The sequence below is a fragment of the Protobothrops mucrosquamatus genome, unplaced genomic scaffold (assembly GCF_001527695.2).
Source record: "Protobothrops mucrosquamatus isolate PMUCROS unplaced genomic scaffold, P.Mucros_1.0 scaffold383, whole genome shotgun sequence".
Classification (NCBI taxonomy): Eukaryota; Metazoa; Chordata; class Lepidosauria; order Squamata; family Viperidae; genus Protobothrops; species Protobothrops mucrosquamatus.
In genome coordinates, this window is record NW_015386715.1 from 74,123 (window position 1) to 99,278 (window position 25,156).

At 40.3% G+C, this 25,156-nt stretch overlaps 1 protein-coding gene across 1 annotated transcript in view; it reads left to right on the top strand.

Moving 5' to 3' along the window:
- Window positions 1-23,517, top strand: part of CHRNA1 (cholinergic receptor nicotinic alpha 1 subunit) — a 29,593-nt gene extending 6,076 nt beyond the window's left edge. Inside the window, exons 2-9 of the mRNA XM_015815894.1 lie at window positions 156-301; window positions 3,339-3,383; window positions 5,891-6,000; window positions 8,663-8,858; window positions 10,224-10,458; window positions 16,614-16,837; window positions 18,933-19,172; window positions 22,921-23,517. Coding sequence (XP_015671380.1) covers window positions 156-301; window positions 3,339-3,383; window positions 5,891-6,000; window positions 8,663-8,858; window positions 10,224-10,458; window positions 16,614-16,837; window positions 18,933-19,172; window positions 22,921-23,052 — 1,328 coding nt within the window. The 3' untranslated portion in view covers window positions 23,053-23,517. The remainder of the gene's footprint in view (window positions 1-155; window positions 302-3,338; window positions 3,384-5,890; window positions 6,001-8,662; window positions 8,859-10,223; window positions 10,459-16,613; window positions 16,838-18,932; window positions 19,173-22,920) is intronic.
- The last annotated feature ends 1,639 nt before the right edge of the window (window positions 23,518-25,156 follow it).

Consider the following 25,156-nt stretch of genomic DNA (forward strand, 5'->3'; position numbering starts at 1 on the left):
GAGATCATCCTGGAAAGCCTAGGAAATGAGCAGTTATTCTGGCTTCTCCTTCAGACTCCAAACAGCTCAGCTCCAAATACTCTGCATCAGCTCAGACTTTCACAATGTTTTGTCACTGTTTTTCAAACGTTGCATTTTATTATATTGTCCTGCAGGTATGCTAGTCCATGGCTCCAGTCATGAAAGCCGCTTGGTTGACGATTTATTCAGCAGCTACAACAAAATTGTGCGTCCAGTGAGCAATCATTCTCATGCTGTGGAAGTTATTGTGGGACTGCAACTTATCCAGCTGATCAATGTGGTATGGCGAAAGTGTTAATAGCAATAGCACTTAGACTTACATACCGTTCCATAGTGCTTGACAACCCTCTCCGGGCGGTTTTCAGTGGCAGCATATTGCCCTCAATGATCTGAGTCAGTGATGGCGAACCTTTTAGAAACTGAGTGCCCAAACTGCAACCCAAAACCCACTTATGCATCGTCGAGTGCCGGGTGGGTGTGGCGAATTGGCTGGGTGTGGCCCATTGGGTAGGCGTGGCCAATTGGGTGGGCATGGCTGCAGTGGTAACGGCAGACTGGGTGGGACTAAAAATTTCAATCAATCAATTCCAACTTTGCAAGATCTTTTTTTTTCCCGCGAGAAGTTGAAATTGACTGATTGAACCTTTTTTTTTTTTTTGCACACGGCGGCGGAGGCCTAAAGCGAACAGGTTTTATAAAACCCAGCTGAAGGCCTAGGACTGGTGCGACGGCACGCATGCCCACAGAGAGGGCTCTGAGTGCCGCCTCTGGCACCCGTGCCATAGGTTCGTCACCACTGATCTGAGTCCTCATTTTACCAACCTCAGAAGAAGGGAAGACTAAGTCAACCTTGAGCCAGTCAGGATCGGACTCCAATCTGTGGGCAGTTTTAGCCTGCAATATTGCATGCTAACCACTGTGCCACCATGGGTCTTAATATACCCTTATCATTATTAATAGCATTCCCATTCTTTGGGGGGGGGTTGCTTAATGGATTAATCAGATAATTAGTCACCTTGTGGCGAGATGGGTGGCAGGCAAATTTAATAAATAAATAAAAAAATTAATTAATGGATTATCGAATGAATTAAGTCATTCTCACCACCAACAATCTCAATGCCATAAAATCTTATCTTTTCGCATATATGGGAACTCCTTTCATAATTAAACCTACGTCTTCACTTCTAGGTGCGTCTACTTCTTGATTTACGATGGCAGTTGACTTTAGAATTTCTGTTGCTAAGCGATGCAGTAGTAAATTGCAATGTCATGTGATCACATTGCTTAGCAATAACAAAGGCGGTCCCTGTTACTGTCTTTAAGAAAGGATCCAGTGGGAAAGGGAAAAGAATCCAGGCAAGCAAGATGGCAGGCCAGAGTTATGGGTAGGTGGGTGCTACAGGCAGGCACTACAGATGTTGTAGGTGGCACTAGAGCAGTGGTTCTCAACCTGTGGGTCGGGACCCCATTTGGGGTCGATCGAACATTTCATGGGGGTCGCCAAGCAAGGCTGTCCGCCATTTTTTTGTCCGCCATTTTTTTTCCCCTTTTCCGGCGGGTGCCTTACCTCCCTTGGGCTGGGCCAGCTGGTGGTCGGCCTGCTCCGTCTCTGCCGCTTGCCAGCTACGCCTCGGCCGGCGCAGGGGGCGGAACCACGCATGCGCGGCGCTCCCGAGCAGGGAAAGTCCTCGACTTACGACCGGTTGGGTAGTCCTCGACTTACGACCGGTTTAGTCCTCGACTTACGACCGGTTTAGTCCTCGACTTACGACCGGTTGGGGTCGCGGCATTAAAAAGGTTGAGAACCACTGCACTAGAGAGTGTGAGCAGGCCAGCTCATTTCGAAAGTCCTTCCTTGGCCTACAGATGTAAAAGGGAAAGAGTAGGGAAGGAGTCAAAAAGGAAACGTTCAAGAAAGGCTATCAGAGAGAGCATCCAATAGATTGGTCATCTATTTTTTGCTCTAGCCCACTGATAATTCAGCCCTGTAAGTAGATCAGATTAAGAAAGAGACACCATGTAGACTTAAAGCTCCTTTATTAGAATAGCTCTAGTTACAGAATCCTGAAAAATCTGGATGTTCTTCCTGTGGTGTCTCTCTGATCATTGCCTTTGTAGTGGATCTGCCCTCTGTCCTTCAAGGCCTTCTTCTTTAATCACTACAGATAGCTTGTATCAGCCATGACTTCTAGCAGTTATAGAGCATTTTACAGTTTCCATCTAAGGAAATGTAGCTCTTGCCGGAAAAATCATTTCCAGGAGTCAGGAACATACATGAAAGAAGGCATCAGCAGGAGATACGCAGATTCGGGCAGACTGATACGGGCAGATGTACACTTTTAAATATAGGGGCTTGAAGCTTTTAATAATAACTTGGAGTTACAGAATTGGGAGATGTTGTTTAGGCATTCCCACTTCAGTGCAGTAATTCAGATTGAGGTCTTCGTGTCAAATAGTTATCTGGACTGTACTATTCTAGCATCTGGAATAAGATCCAGACATTATTAGAATGCAATAAATCCAGTTTTTGTTTGTTTTGTTTTAAAGCTGAAGTGACTTGACATAAGAAAGCTAGCAATTTAAATAACATTCTGGTACCTAAACGATGCCCTAATCAAAACTTCCAAAGTTATCTTTAGATGCAAACCCAAGTATAAAATGTTACCGTTGTCCAGTTTGTATTGTGCAATTGGAGAACAGTATTTTCTAGGTGGCTCTGCCCTGGAAGATGACAAATTCCTTTTAAGCCTCTCCCACCTCTCCAATGCTGCCTGTTGTCAGGGGTAGTCAACCTGTGCTGGCTCAGGAATTCTGGGAGTTGAAGTCCACGAGTCATAAAAGAGCCAAGGTTGACTACCCCTGGTCTACGTGCACCTTCCCAATTCAAAGACCCCCTTGCTTCTTTCTTCAGAAAAATGTGCAAATTTCATCAGTACAGGTAATCCTCAACTTACAACTGGTCACTTAGGGGCTGTTCAAAGATAAGGCTGACCCCGAAAAAGGTTGTAAAATCAGGTCAGTCAAATGACTGATCTGTTTTAGGACCACTACGACATACAACTGTAATGGCAGACTCTGTTATAGTCATACATCAAGGACTACCTGTAGGTTCTTTGACTAACAAGGAACAGTCTCATAGCAGTAATTAAGCTATTTTTTTTTAATTGGGGCGAGGAAATCTAATTTCTTGGAGAGAAAGTGCTTGGAGAGAAAGAAAGAAAGGGAAAAACAGTGAAGGCTTTTAGCCAATAATCTCAACAGCAATTATTGCAAACAAGTTGTTTTCCGTTAACCTTGTCTTTTTTTTCTCTCCTAAGGATGAAGTAAATCAAATAGTAAGCACCAATGTGCGCCTGAAACAGGTAATAACTCCGTGATTTATAAACCAGCACGTTGTGTTCAATGCACAAAGGTCCATTTTGATCAGCCTTGTTCCCCATTCAAGGAATTCTTTGGATTAGAGTTCCCTTTTTCCAAGGGAAAATATTCTTGTGGCTTACAGCCAAAGAAATGCGCAATTAGATTTTATAAAGTTTGTCACAGCAGTGGCACCACGCATTTTGATAATTGGATTTTAGAAAAACCAAACATAAGGTCCCTTCCAACTTTACTATTATATTATTATTACTAGCTGTACCCGGCCATGCGTTGCTGTGGCTCAGTCTGGTTAAATGGAAAAGAAAGAAAAGAGAAAGCGCACGTTTCTAATATGTTTAATTACCTGTCACAGGTGTGACATCTATATAATAGTAGGTATATAAAAACACGCGCGTATTCAAATGCAACGTTGTGTCAAAATTTCAAAGCAATTGGTGAAGAACTTTCGGAGATTTAAGATTTTGAACAAACGAACATTTACATTTTTATTTATATAAGATTATATCAGCATTTTTTTTTCTGAATGCCTATTTGTTGTGGGAAATATTCTAGCACCTGGTTGTCATAAACCCATACTCTAAGCACCAGACAGAACTGGGCTGAATTTCCAGAAGCATCTCTTCTCCTTCCTTCCCTCTCCATAATACATTTGATAAACTGCTTTCAAAATGATGTAAAGGAGCTGGATCTAGCTGGGGTGGGGTGGGGTGGGGGGGAAACCTCCAAGATAAATTCCCACAAGGTCCCTGGAGAGTTGGAATGCTGTTGACTGCTCCAGTCGAAGCCCCTCCCTCCTTCTCCTGGTCACGTGACTCGGAGTGGAATGGATACAGTTTTCCCTGTAATTCCCAGTGTCGATACAAGCACAAAAACACGAGGAGAGACCAGAAAAATAGATATACCTGGGGAACAGGTATGCAGTATGCATGAAGGCAAGTGTTAAAATATGGGTCGTGACATCATGATGCAAGCTCCATGGCTTATGTATTTACACGTGACCTCAGGAGACAAGTACCAAAAGCAGAGTTTGTGTTACAACTTCACCAAGTTGTCTGTGACTAGCAATAGTTATTCATCCTGATTAGATCTTCACATTTATGCAACACATTTACCACCATCCTGTTTAGACTCTCACATAAGACAAATATATTAGTCTCTAGGACGAAAGTGCACATCTGAGTGTGTGCACGCACACATGCACAAAACACGTTACATGTAGTCCTCGGCTTACAACAGTTCGTTTAGTGACCGTTCACAGTTACAACAGCACTGAAAACTTATGGCTGGTTTTGACCTTTGCAGCATCCCCATTGTTGAGTTATGACCTTTGCAGCATCCCCATTGTTCTGAGCCAGCCCACGTGAGTCCTTGTTATACTCACAAGGAGAAACCCCTCTTCCAATCAAGCAGACAGGAACCGCAGGAAAAAACCAAACCCTCTTTTATTATTCACAGATCTGAGTCAATGTCCAAGGCAAACAAACACAGTTCACAGAAACTCGATCCTCAACATGAACGGTTGCCCTCGGCAACCAGCACCTCCCACACCTTCCCTTTTATTATGCAGCCAAAGAGTGGCTTTCCTAATGCCTACTCCTTTGCCTTTGGAGCCGCCCCATTGCATTCCTCTGACCTGCTCTCTTTTCTTGCCGGCGTTGTCATGCATCCTGGATATTTCCCAGCTGTGCTTCGTCACTGTCCCACTCAGACTCCCAGCACAGCTGTGTGTCAGCTTGAGCGTGAGTAGAGGGGCCAGGCTCCTCGTCAGACTGTAAGTCTTGGAGTTCCTCAGAGACATCCTCTGACTCTAATGTCACATCAGGCCCTTCCTCCTCATCTGACTCCTCAGACTCAGCTGCCGGATCCACGGGCTGGCGAGGAATCACAACACCCGTGAACACATGATTCATATTTAGATGCTTGGCAGCTGGCTCGTATTTATGACCGTTGCTGTGTTCCAATGTCATGTGGTCCCCTTTTGTGTTTTCGATTGTCACAAGAATGGGGGGAGGGATGGGGAGTTTTATGCTAGTCTAAACAATTCTCTGTCCCATGGGAACCAAGGTCATTTCTTTTCATTAGACTAGGGGTTGAGCCTTATGTTAGAAAGCCCGCCAAACTATTCTGTTGGGAAACATAGTTAATGGCATGGTTTCTGGGGTGGGAAGTTTAATTTTGTATAATGTAACTTTTGGGATGGAACTTTAGTCTTGGTTTCACTTTTGACAGTGCCGATACTTTGTAGCCAATAAACATGTTCTTAGAGGAAAACTCAAGCCTTGGAGTGCTGTTTTAGTTGGTCTCATCTATCGGAACCATGACAATGATAAATAATTATTTTATGATAAAGCAGATATACATTCTTGAACCAGGCATAGCCATATTGTTTTTGTTCATTCTATAAATTATGTTTAACGAATAAAACAATTGTTCTTTATTAAATCTATAGTAAGATTTTGTAAATTGTCTGAAATTCTCTTTTTTGCCCTAGCAATGGACAGATGTAAATTTGAAATGGAATCCAGCAGATTATGGTGGTGTGAAGCAAATCCGCATACCCTCAAAGGATATCTGGCGTCCAGATTTAGTTTTGTATAACAAGTAAGTGGAACTGTTGATCCACACATTGATTCTGAGGCACAGTCTCATAATGAGAGCACAGAGAGATACATTCAGACTACACAAACAACTGTAAACCCAGCTTATGTGTGACCTCTAAAATAAAGGTTTATTTGGGGGATCATTCTCCCTGCTTTGATGCATCTGGAAATACCCTGCAAATGTTACAATTAGCTTCAACCAAAAAAGACATGCCTGCAAGAATAGGGTGGAGAAAGAGAAACAGCTACCTTGGCGTCTTCGGGCACAGGGACCCCTCAGGACCTCCTTGCCCAATGTTTTCAACAAATTTGACAGCATATGGTAAAGCTACTGGAACCAGGCTGCAAAAACCTGAATGACCACTAGGTGGGAGCAAAGCAGTGGTAGGATTCAAATATGTGAACAACTGGTTCTCTGTGTGGATGCCACTTCTGGAAGTCCATTCTGGACCTGGGCAACAAAAAAATTAACTACCAGTTCTGCCGAAGTGGTGCGAACCAGCTGAATCCCACCACTGGAGCAAAGTGTTGAAGATCATTATCTCCTTCTTTTCAAGTCTAGTTATTGTCCCATTTTGGCAGCTCTGATGTAATAACTCACATGTGGAACACTAGCAGGACCTAATGGGGACCCCCAGTGCTACTGCTGCTATCTCCTTCACAACTGCTCCTTCCAAGGCAGGCTGTTGCCTCAGCTCCAATAGGAAATGCTAGAAGGAGAGCCCTGGACTTCCCTGGGGTTTCTGCTGGCTGCTCCCTTCCTCTTCTCCCTCTCCTCTTCTTTCCTGCTTATAAAGGAATGAAAGGAGAGAGGATAGGTATATTCTGGGCAGCAGGGGTTCCGATGACCATAAGATGGCAGCAAAGAGACAGGGAAATTACTCTTTGCTGCCATCTGGTGATCTGGATTTCCACCTCTTACATAACAACAGCATAAACTCAGGAAGTTGGAGAAGGAAGGGGTCATGAATACTTACATCAGGGGTGTCAAACTGCCGGCCCACAAGCCGGCTGTGTCACGCAGCAGCCGCGCCCACCCCAGCTCCGGCAAGGGGAAAAAAGTCGCGATACGTCGTGACACGTCACGTGATGCGGTGAGTTTGACACCCCTGCTCTACATCAAGCTGAGTTCTGAATGAGAAAGTGAGAGTAATTTCCCTTGTATAACAGCTGAGGAGGGGGGTGTTGAGCAACTGTTGAAGGGATGGGAAAGACCTGTGTGTTGCTGCTGCAAAAGAGAAAAAGTAGTCATGTCATACACACACACATACACACACACACACATTACTTTCTCTGCCTCATGTTTTATCATCCCAGGCTTAGAGGGGTCTAGGGGGCTTATGCTTTCTCACCACCAGGGGGCGTATTCAACGAGCTCCACCTTGGCTCAGACAGCTCAGCTTAGGCTCCTGGCTGAAGGGCTAATAGGAAGAATGTGAGGATCATAAAATCATAGAATCCTAAGGCTGGAAGGGGCCCTAGAGATCATCTAGTCCAATCCCCTGCCCAAGTGAAGATACCTTATTTCTTCCTGGACACATGGTTATCCAACCTTTTCTTGAAAACCTCCAACTCCGGAAGACAAGCTGTTCCTCTGATTAATTTTTCTCACTTATCAGGAAATTTCTCCTTAGTGCTAGGCTGGAGAGGGCAGGCTAACTCATCAGCCATGTCTGTGGTTTGAAATGGCTTGAAATGGCACCCAAATGGGACTCCAGGAACAGAAAGGCTTGATTGTTCCCCCAACCCCAACCTGGTAATTTTACATATTTTTGACCATGGTCAAAGAAAAGACTGCACATTTCTATTCTCTTGTGTTTTTATTTGGTTCTAAAATATGTGCAAAATCCTGATTTCATACAAGAAGTACAAGGTAAAAGAACTATAATAAAGTTAAAAACCAGTGCCGGATGTGAAGACACTGGACTTTGTATATTCTCTGTCATATTCTTAAACCAAGATTATTTGGGGGAAAGGTGAGAAGTGTTATTTTATTCAAACTCACCATCCATGGTCAGCTATCATAAACATTCAGTTTAGCCTGCAAAAAATAGTATCAAACTAAGGTAGAATAATGAACAAATACTAGAATAGTGCCGTGTCAGTAGTATGTGACTAACCTAATGCGCATTACGCATGGATACAATGTATGTAGCAAACCCTCCATTGTAAACACGTGAGAAACGAACCTAATGTATTGCAATGTGTATTCCTTTGTTCCTGAGAAAAGGAAAGTATAAAACTGAAGTTTGAACCCGCCCTCAGGGTTCAGGATTGCTTGTTGCTATTGCTTCTGAACCTGCGCAATAAACCTCTCTGCTAAAACCCTCTGGAATTCATAAGAGTCCTTTCGTTTTCCACAAGAAAACCTTTTCAAATGAAAGCTTTTTTAAAACTGAAAAAACCTTTTTAATTTAATTCTGCACAGTGAATAAAAGATGTATTTCCTTCCTTTCTCATACTTTTCAAAAATTTTAAAATGTAACTGTTTTTGTACCAAATGGAGTTTGCAGACTACATTATTTTTTTTTAACAAAGACAACAAAAATAGGAAGATAAGTGGTTTTCTTCCAAACCACTGATAACCTCAACATGTGCAGCAAAATGATTAGCCAGTATATTAAAATTGTATGCTATTCCTATGACCGTTTTTGTGTTTTTAGTGCAGATGGAATTTTTGCTATCGACCAGTTCACCAAAGTTCTTGTCAACTATACAGGACATATCACATGGACTCCACCAGCCATCTTCAAAAGCTACTGCGAAATTATAGTCACCCACTTCCCCTTTGATGAGCAAAACTGCAGCATGAAGCTGGGAACATGGAGTTATGATGCCTCTGTGGTTGCCATTTACCCGGTAGGCTTTAGTTAGGTAGCTGTTTTCGGCTCATTGTGCCTTCAAGTCAGTCTTGACTGCTGGCAACTGTCTGAACTAGGCCCTGAAGTTTTCTTGGCAAGGTTTTTCAGAATTAGCTTGCCCTAGCTTTCTTTCTAGGGCTGAGGGAGAGAGAGTCTCTGGCCCAAGATCACCCAGCTGGCTTTATGGCTAAGGTGGGACTAGAACTCACAATCTCCCAGTTTCTAATCTGATGCTTAACATCACTACACCAAACTGGCTCTCTTGAGTGGCTAATACCTTTAGTCATTTTCATATTATTATATATGAGTAAAAATTTCTCCTTCCCTTCCTTTCCTTTCCCTTTCACTTCCCCTTCCCCTTCTCTTCTTCCCTTCCCTTCCCTCACTTCCCTTCTCCTTCCTTCCTTCCTTCCTTCCTTCCTTCCTTCCTTCCTTCCTTCCTTCCTTCCTTCCTTCCTTCCTTCCTTCCTTCCTTCCTCCCTTCCCTTCCCTTCCCTTCCTTTCCCTTCATTGGTTAGGCGTTGCATATTCCTGATTTAATTCCATCCCGACTTGCTGAAATCACCCAATTCTCTCCCAGAGGAACTCATTTTAAAATTTGTTTGGCTGGCTGTTTTGAGAGTTAAGGAAGGAACAATAGGCTCCATTTCTATTTGCTCCCATTTTGAAAGTTAGAGGCCTCCGTGTTTGTTTAATCTATCCATTTATATAGCATCATCCTCATCAGCCGTTCAGTCGTGTCCCACCAGGATCAGCACTCTCCATGCCCCTCTGTCTCGCACTGCCTCCTTCAGATCCGCCATGGTCATCCCGGTGTCACCTTTTACAGTGTCCAGCCAGCAGGTGCTAGGGCGCCCCGGCCCCCTTCTCCTCTTTCCACTGATCCCTCCCAGCATGATTGATTTGTACCCAGACATAAATATAGATAGTCCCCGACTTATGACCATAATGGAGATGCCCATCATGGTCTTAAGTCATGATGGTGGTAAACCCATATGACTGACCTAATTTTGCAGCTGTTTTTGCATTGGTCATTAAGCGAACATTGTGGTTGTTAAGTGAGCCAAATGGTTCACTGTGGGCCAGTTTTCAAACAAACAAACAAACCCCACATTATAAAATGAGGAGGTCCATCGTAATTTCGAATGGCTGCTAAGTGACTAGTCATAAGTTGAGAACTACCTGTTAGACAGAAATGTCCTAATCCTGCAATGAAATTCTTCCAAGTGAGATTAAACCTGGGCTAGGCATTAAATATCAATTTATAATGTTTATATTGAATATTTACAATATCTAGTATTGAATAGCATGGAATCAAGGCATAGTTATTTCATTCATTAGAAGGAAGCATTTTCCTTTTCAGGAAAGTGCGCGTCCAGACTTGGATAACTACATGGAAAGTGGAGAATGGACAATGAAAGATTACCGAGGTTGGAAACACTCGGTGAAGTATGGTTGCTGCCCTGAAACGTATCTTGATATCACCTATCACTTTGTATTGGTGCGTTTGCCTCTCTACTTCATTGTCAACGTCATTATTCCTTGCCTTCTCTTCTCATTCTTGACTGGCTTAGTATTTTATCTACCTACAGACTCAGGTATGTGCCTATGTATATCAGATTGCATCTCACCAGAAGAAGTAACCTTTTGCTGTCTTTTCACCACCTTGAATTGTTCTGCTTTAAAGGTGAACTTTAAACACGTTAAAGCCAAAGAAACCTGGTTTGCTAGTGTATATCAGCAAAGCCATTTTGGCATATATGTCTGTGCATGTATGTTTATTGCCTTTTTTTAAAAAAAATCCACTTGAAGTAATGTTCCAAGCATTTTGAGAATTTGCTAAAATTAATTGCTTCACCTCTGCATCTAAAAGGCAGATAGGATTTGGCATCTTAGGAAACATGCTGCGAAATCGGGAAGGAGGACATGGGAAAGAGGGAAAATGGCAGAACATAATTTTTGTGCCTTATTTATGTGGATCTGGTGGCTGGATGTTGGATGTCAGAGTAGCTTGCTCGTCTTAAGGATGTGGGCTTCTCACACAATCCTCTGTATAGATCTCAGGAATAGGCTGGTAGCTGGCCATTAAATGTGATTTGGAGGTCACCCAATTCAAGAATAATAATAATAATAATAATAATAATAATAATAATAATAATAATAATAATAATAATAATAATTATTATTATTATTATTATTATTATTATTATTATTATTATTATTATTATTATTATTATTATTATTAATTTAATTTATATCCCGCCCTTCTCCTTGCGGACTCAGGGCGGCTAACAACCAGATAAAACACTAATCCCCAGAACTACAATATTAAAAACATAAGTAAAAACAAATATTAGTAATGTGGTCAGATTGATTTNACAACTGTAAACCCAGCTTATGTGTGACCTCTAAAATAAAGGTTTATTTGGGGGATCATTCTCCCTGCTTTGATGCATCTGGAAATACCCTGCAAATGTTACAATTAGCTTCAACCAAAAAAGACATGCCTGCAAGAATAGGGTGGAGAAAGAGAAACAGCTACCTTGGCGTCTTCGGGCACAGGGACCCCTCAGGACCCACTCCTTGCCCAATGTTTTCAACAAATTTGACAGCATATGGTAAAGCTACTGGAACCAGGCTGCAAAAACCTGAATGACCACTAGGTGGGAGCAAAGCAGTGGTAGGATTCAAATATGTGAACAACTGGTTCTCTGTGTGGATGCCACTTCTGGAAGTCCATTCTGGACCTGGGCAACAAAAAAATTAACTACCAGTTCTGCCGAAGTGGTGCGAACCAGCTGAATCCTACCACTGGAGCAAAGTGTTGGAGATCATTATCTCCTTCTTTTCAAGTCTAGTTATTGTCCCATTTTGGCAGCTCTGATGTAATAACTCACATGTGGAACACTAGCAGGACCTAATGGGGACCCCCAGTGCTACTGCTGCTATCTCCTTCACAACTGCTCCTTCCAAGGCAGGCTGTTGCCTCAGCTCCAATAGGAAATGCTAGAAGGAGAGCCCTGGACTTCCCTGGGGTTTCTGCTGGCTGCTCCCTTCCTCTTCTCCCTCTCCTCTTCTTTCCTGCTTATAAAGGAATGAAAGGAGAGAGGATAGGTATATTCTGGGCAGCAGGGGTTCCGATGACCATAAGATGGCAGCAAAGAGACAGGGAAATTACTCTTTGCTGCCATCTGGTGATCTGGATTTCCACCTCTCACATAACAACAGCATAAACTCAGGAAGTTGGAGAGGGAAGGGGTCATGAATACTTACATAAGGGGTGTCAAACTGCCGGCCCACAAGCCGGCTGTGTCACGCAGCAGCCGCGCCCACCCCAGCTCCGGCAAGGGGAAAAAAGTCGCGATACGTCGTGACACGTCACGTGATGCGGTGAGTTTGACACCCCTGCTCTACATCAAGCTGAGTTCTGAATGAGAAAGTGAGAGTAATTTCCCTTGTATAACAGCTGAGGAGGGGGGTGTTGAGCAACTGTTGAAAGACCTGTGTGTTGCTGCTGCAAAAGAGAAAAAGTAGTCATGTCATACACACAAACACACACACACATTACTTTCTCTGCCTCATGTTTTATCATCCCAGGCTTAGAGGGGTCTAGGGGGCTTATGCTTTCTCACCACCAGGGGGCATATTCAACGAGCTCCACCTTGGCTCAGACAGCTCAGCTTAGGCTCCTGGCTGAAGGGCTAATAGAAAGAATGTGAGGATCATAAAATCATAGAATCCTAAGGCTGGAAGGGGCCCTAGAGGTCATCTAGTCCAATCCCCTGCCCAAGGCAAGAGACCTTATTTCTTCCTGGACACATGGTTATCCAACCTTTTCTTGAAAACCTCCAACTCCGGAAGACAAGCTGTTCCACTGATTAATTTTTCTCACTTATCAGGAAATTTCTCCTTAGTGCCAGGCTGGAGAGGGCAGGTTAACTCATCAGCCATGTCTGTGGTTTGAAATGGCTTGAAATGGCACCCAAATGGGATTCCAGGAACAGAAATGCTTGATTGTTCCCCCACCCCCAACCTGGTAATTTTACATATTTTTGACCATGGTCAAAGAAAAGACTGCACATTTCTATTCTCTTGTGTTTTTATTTGGTTCTAAAATATGTGCAAAATCCTGATTTCATACGGAACAAGAAGTACAATGTAAAAAAGAACTATAATAAAGTTAAAAACCAGTGCCGGATGTGAAGACACTGGACTTTGTATATTCTCTGTCATATTCTTAAACCAAGATTATTTGGGGAAAAGGTGAGAAGTGTTATTTTATTCAAACTCACCATCCACGGTCAGCTATCGTAAACATTCAGTTTAGCCTGCAAAAGATAGTTTATCAAACCTTTTCAAATGAAAGCTTTTTTAAAACTGAAAAAAAACCTTTTTAATTTAATTCTGCACAGTGAATAAAAGATGTATTTCCTTCCTTTCTCATACTTTTCAAAAATTTTAAAATGTAACTGTTTTTGTACCAAATGGAGTTTGCAGACTACATTATTTTTTTAACAAAGACAACAAAAATAGGAAGATAAGTGGCTTTTTTTCAAACCACTGATAACCTCAACATGTGCAGCAAAATGGTTAGCCAGTATATTAAAATTGTATGCTATTCCTATGACCGTTTTTGTGTTTTTAGTGCAGATGGAATTTTTGCTATCGACCAGTTCACCAAAGTTCTTGTCAACTATACAGGACATATCACATGGACTCCACCAGCCATCTTCAAAAGCTACTGCGAAATTATAGTCACCCACTTCCCCTTTGATGAGCAAAACTGCAGCATGAAGCTGGGAACATGGAGTTATGATGCCTCTGTGGTTGCCATCTACCCGGTAGGCTTTAGTTAGGTAGCTGTTTTCTGCTCATTGTGCCTTCAAGTCAGTCTTGACTCCTGGCAACTGTCTGAACTAGGCCCTGAAGTTTTCTTGGCAAGGTTTTTCAGAATTAGCTTGCCCTAGCTTTCTTTCTAGGGCTGAGGGAGAGAGAGTCTCTGGCCCAAGATCACCCAGCTGGCTTTATGGCTAAGGTGGGACTAGAATTCACAATCTCCCAGTTTCTAATCTGATGCTTAACATCACTACACCAAACTGGCTCTCTTGAGTGGCTAATACCTTTAGTCATTTTCATATTATTATATATGAGTAAAAATTCCTCCTTCCCTTCCCTTTCCTTTCACTTCCCCTTCCCCTTCTCTTCTTCCCTTTCTTCACTTCCCTTCTCCTTTTCCTTCCTTCCTTCCTTCCTTCCTTCCTTCCCTTCCCTTCCCTTCCCTTCCCTTCCCTTCGTTGGTTAGGCTTTGCGTATTCCTGATTTAATTCCATCCCAACTTGCTGAAATCACCAAATTCTCTCCCAGAGGAACTCATTTTAAAATTTGTTTGGCTGGCTGTTTTGAGAGTTAAGGAAGGAACAATAGGCTCCATTTCTATTTGCTCCCATTTTGAAAGTTAGAGGCCTCCGTGTTTGTTTAATCTATCCATTTGTATAGCATCATCCTCATCAGCCATTCAGTCGTGTCCCACCAGTATCAGCACTTTCCATGCCCCTCTGTCTCGCACTGCCTCCTTCAGATCCGCCATGGTCATCCCGGTGTCACCTTTTACAGTGTCCAGCCAGCAGGTGCTAGGGCGCCCCAACCCCCTTCTCCTCTTTCCACTGATCCCTCCCAGCATGATTGATTTGTACCCAGACATAAATATAGATAGTCCCTGACTTATGACCATAATGGAGATGCCCATCATGGTCTTAAGTCATGATGGTGGTAAACCCATATGACTGACCTAATTTTGCAGCTGTTTTTGCATTGGTCATTAAGCAAACACTGTGGTTGTTAAGTGAGCCAAACGGTTCACTGTGGGCCAGTTTTCAAACAAACAAACAAACCCCACATTATAAAATGGGGAGGTCCATCGTAATTTCGAATGGCTGCTAAGTGACTAGTCATAAGTCGAGAACTACCTGTTAGACAGAAATGTCCTAATCCTGCAGTGAAATTCTTCCAAGTGAGATTAAACCTGGGCTAGGCATTAACTATCAATTTATAATGTTTATATTGAATATTTACAATATCTAGTATTGAATAGCATGGAATCAAGGCATAGTTATTTCATTCATTAGAAGGAAGCATTTTCCTTTTCAGGAAAGTGCGCGTCCAGATTTGGATAACTACATGGAAAGTGGAGAATGGACAATGAAAGATTACCGAGGTTGGAAACACTCGGTGAAGTATGGTTGCTGCCCTGAAACGTATCTTGATATCACCTATCACTTTGTATTGGTGCGTTTGCCTCTCTACTTCATTGTCAACGTCATTATTCCTTGCCTTCTCTTCTCATTCTTGACTGGATTAGTATTTTATCTACCTACAGACTCAGGTATGTGCCTATGTATATCAGATTGCATCTCACCAGAAGAAGTAACCTTTTGCTGTCTTTTCACCACCTTGAATTGTTCTGCTTTAAAGGTGAACTTTAAACACGTTAAAGCCAAAGAAACCTGGTTTGCTAGTGTATATCAGCAAAGCCATTTTGGCATATATGTCTGTGTGTGTGCATGTATGTTTATTGCCTTTTTTTAAAAAAAAGATCCACTTGAAGTAATGTTCCAAGCATTTTGAGAATTTGCTAAAATTAATTGCTTCACCTCTGCATCTAAAAGGCAGATAGGATTTGGCATCTTAGGAAACATGCTGCGAAATCGGGAAGGAGGACATGGGAAAGAGGGAAAATGGCAGAACATAATTTTTGTGCCTTATTTATGTGGATCCGGTGGCTGGATGTTGGATGTCAGAGTAGCTTGCTCGTCTTAAGGATGTGGGCTTCTCACACAATCCTCTGTATAGATCTCAGGAATAGGCTGGTAGCTGGCCATTAAATGTGATTTGATTTGATTTGGAGGTCACCCAACTCAAGAATAACCCCTCGTTGGTTTACAGTAAAAAAAAATACCAAGCAGTTTTTAAAAATCCTATATGTCCATAATAAAATAAAATATTAATCATTTATAGATAAATATTAAAATATGAAGGTAATTTTTAATGTTTAATTTTAATATAATTGAGGTAGTACCTTTCTTGTCTTACCCACTGCCTTTTCTTTCCTTTTTAAATTTTAAGCTTGTTCACAAGAACAGTCTGATTTTAATTCTTATTTACTGTTCCAGAAACAAGTCACGCGTGATTTAAATAACCAACAAATAACGTATGCTGGGGAAAGCATTCATGATTCTCCAGCTACATTCCACCCCCAGGTTTAGGATAACAAAGAGACACCAGCACAAAGTCACCCAGAAAGATTCATGGTTGAGTGGGACCTTGAACTTAGGTTTCCCAGATCCCAGACAGCTTCCCCACTAATGATTTATAACATCTTACAGCATTATGCAAGCATGAGGGAGACAATATAAGGCTTATTTTTATTACTTTTACATTTTCACAAATGGTTGGATGACTCTAGAACAGGGGTAGGCAACCTCGGCTCTTTTATGACTCATGGACTTCAACTCCCAGAATTCCTGAGTCAGCTGCTGACTCAGGAATTCTGGGAGTTGAAGTCCATGAGTCATAAAAGAGCCGAGGTTGCCTATCCCTGCTCTAGAATATATTATAGTAGGGTTGAATTGTAGTGAATACCCAAAGTTAACACAATAATTCTTACCTGACTTCTCACCAAGCACCAATTGCACTCCTTCCTTCTGTTTTGTTCATTAATCCCTTCCATTTATTATTTTCTCCTAACTTATCCCAGGGGAGAAGATGACTCTGAGCATCTCTGTCCTGCTTTCTTTGACTGTGTTTCTTCTTGTCATTGTGGAGCTGATTCCTTCAACTTCCAGTGCTGTTCCCTTGATTGGCAAATACATGTTGTTCACCATGGTGTTTGTCATAACTTCTATCATCATCACTGTCATAGTGATCAATACCCACCATCGCTCGCCCAGTACCCACACTATGCCACAGTGGGTGAGAAAGGTGAGATGACCTACATTTTTCAAGCTTGGGACAGGAGATTAGGAGAAATAAAAGGAAGTGTATTGTGTAGTGGGCTTCAGTAGGCAAGGAGCAGACCAGCATAGTTATAACATTATTTATTGACTCAAACTAGAATTGGAGAACTGCAGGCAATTGCCTATAATTTATACTCTGAGCCCACAAGGCCTTAACCAATCACAATACTTGAAAACCCCACCCAAATATAAATGTTCAAAGTTTCTCTCCAAAACAGTTGGAGTTAACAGTCAGGGTCATCTAAAGCAGTGGTTCTTAACCTGGGCGATATCGCCCCCCATGGGGCAATTTCGTTTTTCAGGGGGGCGATGGAACAAAAAGGGGCGACAAGGGAGCGAAGGAACGAAAAGGGGGCGATATGGGGCAATGGAGCAAGAGGTTTTGGGGACACTTTTGAGACTTTTTCGTACAGTGAATCGCTGTATATCTGTCGTACAAAAACATCAGATCGTTCGCTATGAGTGGATTGAATTGTGTTTTCAAATGTTCCTCCAGCTAGCTTCAGTACAGAACGCTGTACATATGTGAATACGCATCGGCTTCGTTTTCACATTTTTGTTGTGCTCTGTAAAACATTTTGTGTGTCTCTTTGTATTGTACTTTTTTAGCGTGCACTCCAGTTCGATATTATATTTTCTTTGTGTCTTTTTAATCCTTTTTACAGTGTGCGTGACTATATATACTTTCCTCGAATCTTAATTTAGTTTCAGAGTTTTTGTCTTGAAATTCTTAGTTCCTGCATTGTGGTTTGTTCTTGTGCCCTTTTTATATTTCTTTTTGAGTCTTAAATTTCACTTGTAATTCAATCATTAAATGTTACTGTTTTTCTTTTCGGGCATTTCACTTTCTTGAAATTGAATTTTGTTTTCAGTGGTCATTACATTTAAGTGTCTTGAATAAATAAGATAATAATGAAATACATGTATCACGAAGTTTGGGAATAAAGTGACGGGTGGCACCAAAATTTTTCACACAGTTGATATATGGGGAAAAGACTGGAAATAAATTATTTGCATCAATATGTCCTGATGACAATTTTAAAGAAAAGAAAAAAGTGTTTGCATAAATTGAAGAATTATTTCCTATGAGAGGTTATGTTGGGGGAGGGGGGCGATCACAACTTTCTTATTGGCTCAAGGGGGCGATTCGTTCAAAAAGGTTAAGAACCACTGATCTAAAGGTTAGTTTCATTTTAGCTTCACAAGCAGTTGGAGTTAAGTTAGTTTCACTTTAGCACGGATTAACACAACTTTATATATATTCAATACGTAACAAAGTGTATCTCCATTCAGTACATGGACACCTTTAAGAAGAGGTCAATAAAATAAGCTCTCAATGGATTCTAGATAAGATAGCTGTATATTATCTCTTTTTATCAGAAACAAGATATACATCCTAGTTCCAATTGCTCCAGAGGAGCAGAAGGATGGTACTTCTTAGAAGCATCTAACTCTATAAAGGTCTTGTAGCAATGGCTTGTTGTTAAGTTGGTATTTGAACTAAAAGGCCAAGGAAGAAGATTTTCAAGCAATTAAGTTAAATTTATATTTATTTTATATTTTAACTTTAAGTTATTTTGCATGTAAGTAAAAAAAACCCTCCTTTTTTCTTGCCTATTCCATCTTCTTTTGAGTGGGTAGGGGATAGTTTTAGTGTTACCTTACTTTGTTAATGCTGTTTGCATTTCTCTTTTTCCATTTTAATTAATTTGAAACAATAATATATATATATTTAAAAGAGGAACTTACATATAGCTGATTTCATATTTAGCAAATGGCCCCCACTCAAATTATACCAATAACCATAATAAAACCAGTATCTGCATTGTAATTGATAAAAAGTCCATGTAATTCTAACTTGCCATCTGAGCAAAAGTTGCACATTTAATCATCATTAAACAAGTAAGCAATAGTGGGTAACTTGAATTATTCTGATATACTTCTAATTGCTTCCCGGAGTCCCAGTTAGCATCAAACAGTACTATAATCTATTTTCTTTTGAGATTGAGAGAAGCGGCCAGTTTGGTTTAGATTCTCTAATCAGCATCTATTTCTTTCAGATATTTATTGAAACAATTCCAAATGTTATGTTTTTCTCAACCATGAAACGTCCGTCCAAAAATAAGCAGGAGAACAAGATTTTTACTGAGGACATGGATATCTCTGAAATCTCAGGGAAACAAGAGCCCACGGCTATGAATTTCCAGACATCACTTACTAAAAATCCAGATGTCAAAAGCGCAATTGAAGGCATCAAATATATTGCTGAGTCGATGAAATCAGATCAAGAATCCAATAATGTAAGAATTAAACATTCGATGTGAATCCTTTGAGATCATTACTTTTGTGTGTGTGTGTGTGTGAGAGAGAGAGAGAGAGAGACAGACAGACAGACAGACAGACAGACAGACAGACGGACGGACAGACAGACAGACAGACAGACAGACAGCTGTGGGAACATGTAAGACCCCAAAATATTTTGCACCACAAAGTGGTCAATGCTGTTTTGCCTTCTCCTGTGAAATTTCATTCCTGATGGGTGATGTAGGTAAATACAGGTAATCCTTGACTTACAACTTACGACCACCATTGACCCCAACATTTCTGTTATTAAGCAAAACATTAGTTAAGTGAATTTTGCCCTGTTTTATGACCTTTCTTGCCACAGTTGTTAAGTGAATCGTTGCAGTTGTTAAGTTGTTAAGTTAGTGACACTGTTGTTAAGTGAATCTTGACTTTGCTTGTCAAAAGGTTGCAAAAGGGGATCACGTGATCCTGGGACACTGCAACCGCCCTAAATACGAGTCAGTTGCCAAACATCTGAAGTTTGATCACATGACAATGGAGATGCCGCAATGGTTGTAAGTGTGAAAAACAGTCATAAGTAACTTCAAACCGTCACTAAATGAACCGTTGTAAGTTGAGTACTACCTGTATTCTGTTTCATCGGTTGACAACTAGGGCATATGGAAAATTGCGACTTGATAAGGACTACATGATGATGAACATGAAGAACATGAAAAGAATAAAAAGGTCTTTTATATTTATGAAATTTTAAGAGAAAGAAAGAGAAATGGCTGAATGACGGGGATCAAATCTTGTGCGGTAGAGTTGATAATTATACATAATATGAATGAATGGATTAAAACACAGGTCAGAAAGTATAAATGGTTATCATCTAACAGTTATGGGTGTACCTGAAAGAAGAAGTCCATAAGCTGGTGATCATTGCATGTTATACAAGTGAAGAAGCAGAGGTATTTTTCAGTATTTGAAAAATCTTGAGCAACTTTCTCAGAGAATGAAAATAAGAAGAAAAATATGACATTAGGTAACATGAATAAATGAATAGGAACAAGGTAAAAGCATAAAGAAAAATGATTGGATTACTTACGGATCCAAGAATTTAGGTGCATATCTGCTTTTAGAATAGCTGTTTTAAATATATAATTTAAGCATAAAAGTACTTGTATATTCATAAAGGATGTGGAAGTTGCATTGGTCAGACTGTAAAGACTTATGCTACAAAGTTCCACAGAAATTTGTGGAGTTACATTAGATCTATATCAAGAGGAACTACATTACATCAGGAGGAAGACTATGCATAATTTATAGGGGAAAAATAGTTACAAAGTATATGGTCCAAGAGAGCAAGAAAGGGTTAAGATTAAGAAAAATAGAACAATTTTGATTGAAATTAAAATTGGTTTTGGAAATACTGAGGAAAAAAGCGTTTAACATATTCAACATATTATTATCCATCTTATACACATAATTAAAATATTTCTTTCAGCATTCCATCACTTCCGTTTCATTCTAAATGGCTTTTTTTTGAAGTGCAGGAAAAAAGGCTAAATTAGGAGCCTCCAGCAGAGTGAGTGAACTTAAAAATGAAAGAGATAATATCATTCAGGATGAAAAGGAATTGAGGGGATGGTGGAAGGAGCATATGTTGAAGAGTGGAATTGACTTCTATAAATGTTAGTGCTTAAGAAAAAGAAATATGCATATATCAAGAGGACAGGGATGATCAAGAAATTTGTGATCCTCAGAGGCAAAGCAATGTGTATAGAGAATAAGAATAAGAATAAATTAAATTTTAATGTAATATTTAAATTCAGTTTAGGAACATGTAACACTCACTGGTCCAGAACAAACTGCTTTTACTTAGGAGAATTTATTTTTGGATAGTGCCAAATTGCATGGTTTCAGGTAGGTTTAGGATAATTCAGAGGGGAAATCTGGGATCTCAAACTTGTTGAATTCCTGAACTGGTGAATTTTGCACATTCCTATAATCAGCATATGGACTTGATGAAAGAATCATTGCCAAAAATAGAAAGAAAGTAGAGTCTTCTCTTTAATTTCCTTTGTATGTTCTTTCTTTCTTTCTTTCTTTCTTTCTTTCTTTCTTTCTTTCTTTCTTTCTTTCTTTCTTTCTTTCTTTCTTTCTTTCTTTCTTTCTTCCAGCACTTTGTATAAAATGGTTTATCCTGAAGGGGAATAGAGTTTGTAGATAGGTATGTGTATGCATATCCAGAAAGTTTGGGTACAAAACTCAATCCTTTTCCTAGATGACTTGGCTGTGTGGCTTTTAGAGGGTTTTCTGGCATCATCTATTATGGGCATTTCTCATGGATGGTGCAGAGGCTGTAGCTTCAGCAAGGGATTATTTGGAACTTTGAGAATATGTCACAGCCATCATAAAATGGCTGCAGTGAAAGGGAGGGCCCAGGAGTCAGCTGACTCAGGAATTCTGGGAGTTGAAGTCCACGAGTCATAAAAGAGCCAAGGTTGTCTACCCCTGGAGATGGCCAATTAGAAAATCCCCATTTGCTAGAAGTGCAATTCTTCCCTCCTTTTCCTTCAATCGACAAAGAAGCCATTTTGCTTTCCCTAGCCCATGGACAGATGAGCATATTTCCAAACAAAGTGCTGCATTCCACCCACCCACCCATTCTTTTTATTCTTCCAGAAAAGTCTTATGAAATCTAATTTAGAATTTAGAGGTATACTAGAAATAAAAAAATTGAGACTTGATTTTGATGGTACTTTGTGCACCATCTTATCTTTCCATTTAGATTTGAATGACTCTAAATAAAACTTTATGATTCAATGGTGGCAGGGAGCCAGACAGGTGACAAGGTGTATTATTCCCAAGGTAACCAAAAGTTGTTGCTATGGTACTGGAAACTTTTGTCTTCTCTTTCCAGCTCAGTGCCTCAGTAGCCACCTGGTCAAATGTTACTGCAGAGTATTTGGCTCCCTCTTCTGGCCAAAAATGTAATTGTTCAATACAGTAAATAGATTTGAAAGCAAACCATATACGGTAGCTTATTGTAATAGCAGGTAAATATATTCTGGGATAAATATGTCCTGGGAATAGCTCTTACCTGGACCTTTTCAAATCATTGATGTTTCTATCTGTAGGATGAATTATGTGTTTGCAATTCACTTTCCAATAACAAACAGGTGTTCCTTTATTTTATTTTATTTTTGCAATGCGGTCCCTGCTCATTGTCTCTATTTGACCAAATCTCCTCAACATATTTTTCTTTTATTAAACATTTTTAAGAGTGAACAAGCAAATAAAAAAAGAAAAAAATAGCCGATACATAAATATATCAGTACAACATAGTAATGGTCAAAAGAATTGTGGAATCTGTATAGTTGGTGTTTATTATATCTTTGTTGAGAAATTAACCATTAAACCCAAATATGTTAAATTTATTTAACAACATGAGGAAGGGATGTATTTCTTTTGTACTGGTCACTTACTTTAGCTCATTTTCATTTTATTATATCAATTCCTCATATGTATTTTTTATTATTATTTCACTTATTCATTCAAACTCTTTGTTGTTGTTTCTCTTACATTCTAAGTCACAGTCCCATGTGTCATGTCATTATAGATACTGAGTTCTATTGCCCATCATATCTTTGGTCAATCAAAAGAAGAAAGGTTTTGAAGAGAAAAATCTGCTTACATAACTCCTGGCATTATGAAAATTCTGATTTCTTTTTCTTACATTTCTTTTTTAACCATCAGGCCGCAGAGGAATGGAAGTTTGTTGCAATGGTGGTTGATCATCTTCTCCTTGGCATCTTCATGTTAGTTTGCATCATTGGAACCCTCTCGGTTTTTGCTGGCCGTCTCCTTGAACTAAGCCAGCAAGATTGAAATAAGGACATTCGGTGAAAGAGCATGCTATGTCCTGGAGTAAGTGAACTTCAGGAAATTTATAGAAGGAAATTTTCTTACCCCACCTCTATCCTTTAGCTCCCGGATCCCTGCTCAGGAAGATCCATCAACTGTTCCAAATATTTTCACACAGTTCAGGGCTATAGCAGCGAAATAAAGTGCAAATTTCCTTCGGTGAAAATCCTAAGTTACCAAACTGTAAATCATGTATTTTAAGGAATATCCATATGCCCTCATTCTGGTATTTCAAAATACCAATCAGCGTGGATAAATGTGTAAAGATAATATAGACATATTTAAGCTATAAATTGGTTATAGCAATTTGCATTAAAGAGGTCTAATATGGCATCGTTTTGAGTTCCCACAGCACAGTAAGTCTGAAGCCTTGTGGAAAACTTGACATCCACTCTTGGGACCTAAGGTTTATGCTTCCATATATTACATAAATACAAAAAGAAGTGTTTTTTCTTAATAAAATCACTGGATTGATGAGTTAAACCCTGTTCTGTTCTAAATATTTAAAGAAGTATCTAGCAAGGCTATACTTTTAGTTTATGTTTTTAGTCAAATATCTCCAGCAATATGGGATACTGAAATAGAAAATGCTCTTAGCTTACCCTGATTTCTACTAACAGCAATCACTTCAGTCAGCAAGTGTTCATCCACTAATGCAGTGATGGCGAACCTTTTAGAGACCGAGTGCCCAAACTGCAACCCAAAACCCACTTATGTATCATTGGGTGCCGGGTGGGCGTGGCCCTTTGGGTGGGCGTGGCCCTTTGGGTGGGCATGGCTTCGGTGGTAATGGCAGACTGGGTGGGACTAAAAAGTTCAATCAATTAATTCCGACTTTGCGAGATCTATTTTTTCCCCGTGAGAAGTTGAAATTGATTGATTGATTGAACTTTTTTTTTTATACATGGCAGCGGATGCCTAAAGTGAAAAGTTTTTATAAAACCCAGCTGAAGGCCTAGGACTGGGGCGACAGTGCGCGTGCCCACAGAGAGGGCTCTGAGTGCCACCTGTGGCACACATGCCATAGGTTTGCCACCACGGCCCTAATGAATTGATCAGAATAGATTAATTTTCTAAGACCATATTGATGGAGCAAGCTCAGCCACTTCTGGCATGAACCATGATGTGAGATGATCCAGAGACTGAAGGATACCTCAGCTTGTTAGGAAATGGCTTCACTTGTTATTTCCCAATCTTTCTAAAATGCCACCAACTTTAGGGAGGTTGGAATTATCAGGGCATGGAGGGAAGTGTGGCTTCTCCCTACCACTTTCAATACTATTTCTCACCCCTGTGCACCTCCCAAGCAGGTGAAATGGAAAACATAAGGAGCAGTTTGAAGTGCCTCTATTTTGCAGGTCCACTCGTAGCTCCAGTTTGTGTGTCAATAGACAAAGAAGGAGCCAAAGCCCACGACAAGGTCTGTTAGCTACTCTTGGGTACAAATGGAGTAGCCCAGTTCCACCTCTCTCCTCACCAAGAACTGTCTGAAGATGCAAATCCAAAAGGCATCCTGGGACTTCAGTAGACCAAGTTAAACATGTTGCTTAAAATGGTTCATCTCTGTATCCTGAATCTAATGGAAATCACATTATTGATGGATTATTAATGACCTGAATTCTTCCCATTTGAAGGATTATTTGTTCTTTTGCTTTTTTACAATTCCATTCATTTCCGCCTTTACTTCATTCCTTACGTTTGATGAGGCGTGTTTCCATAATGTCGCTATCTCATCTTGAGGATTTGATTTCAGTGCTGACAAAATTTATATAATACAGCAAGAAAACATATGGGTATCTCCTGAACCCATACCCAGATATGAGATTTAACCAGATCAAAGGTCTCCCCTTTCAACACTTAAGGTGCAAACCTGTGTGTCTAGTCACACCAGTTCATCTGAATTCAATAGGATTTACTTCCTCATATAAATACAGAACAGGAACCTTGCAGAACTAATTTTCATTCGTGGTAATACAGCAATGCACAAGTTGTTATTAGTTTTACAAAAACATTTGTGAATGTGGATTTAAATATCTAGTTAACATTTTCTTATTCTATATAAAAATAT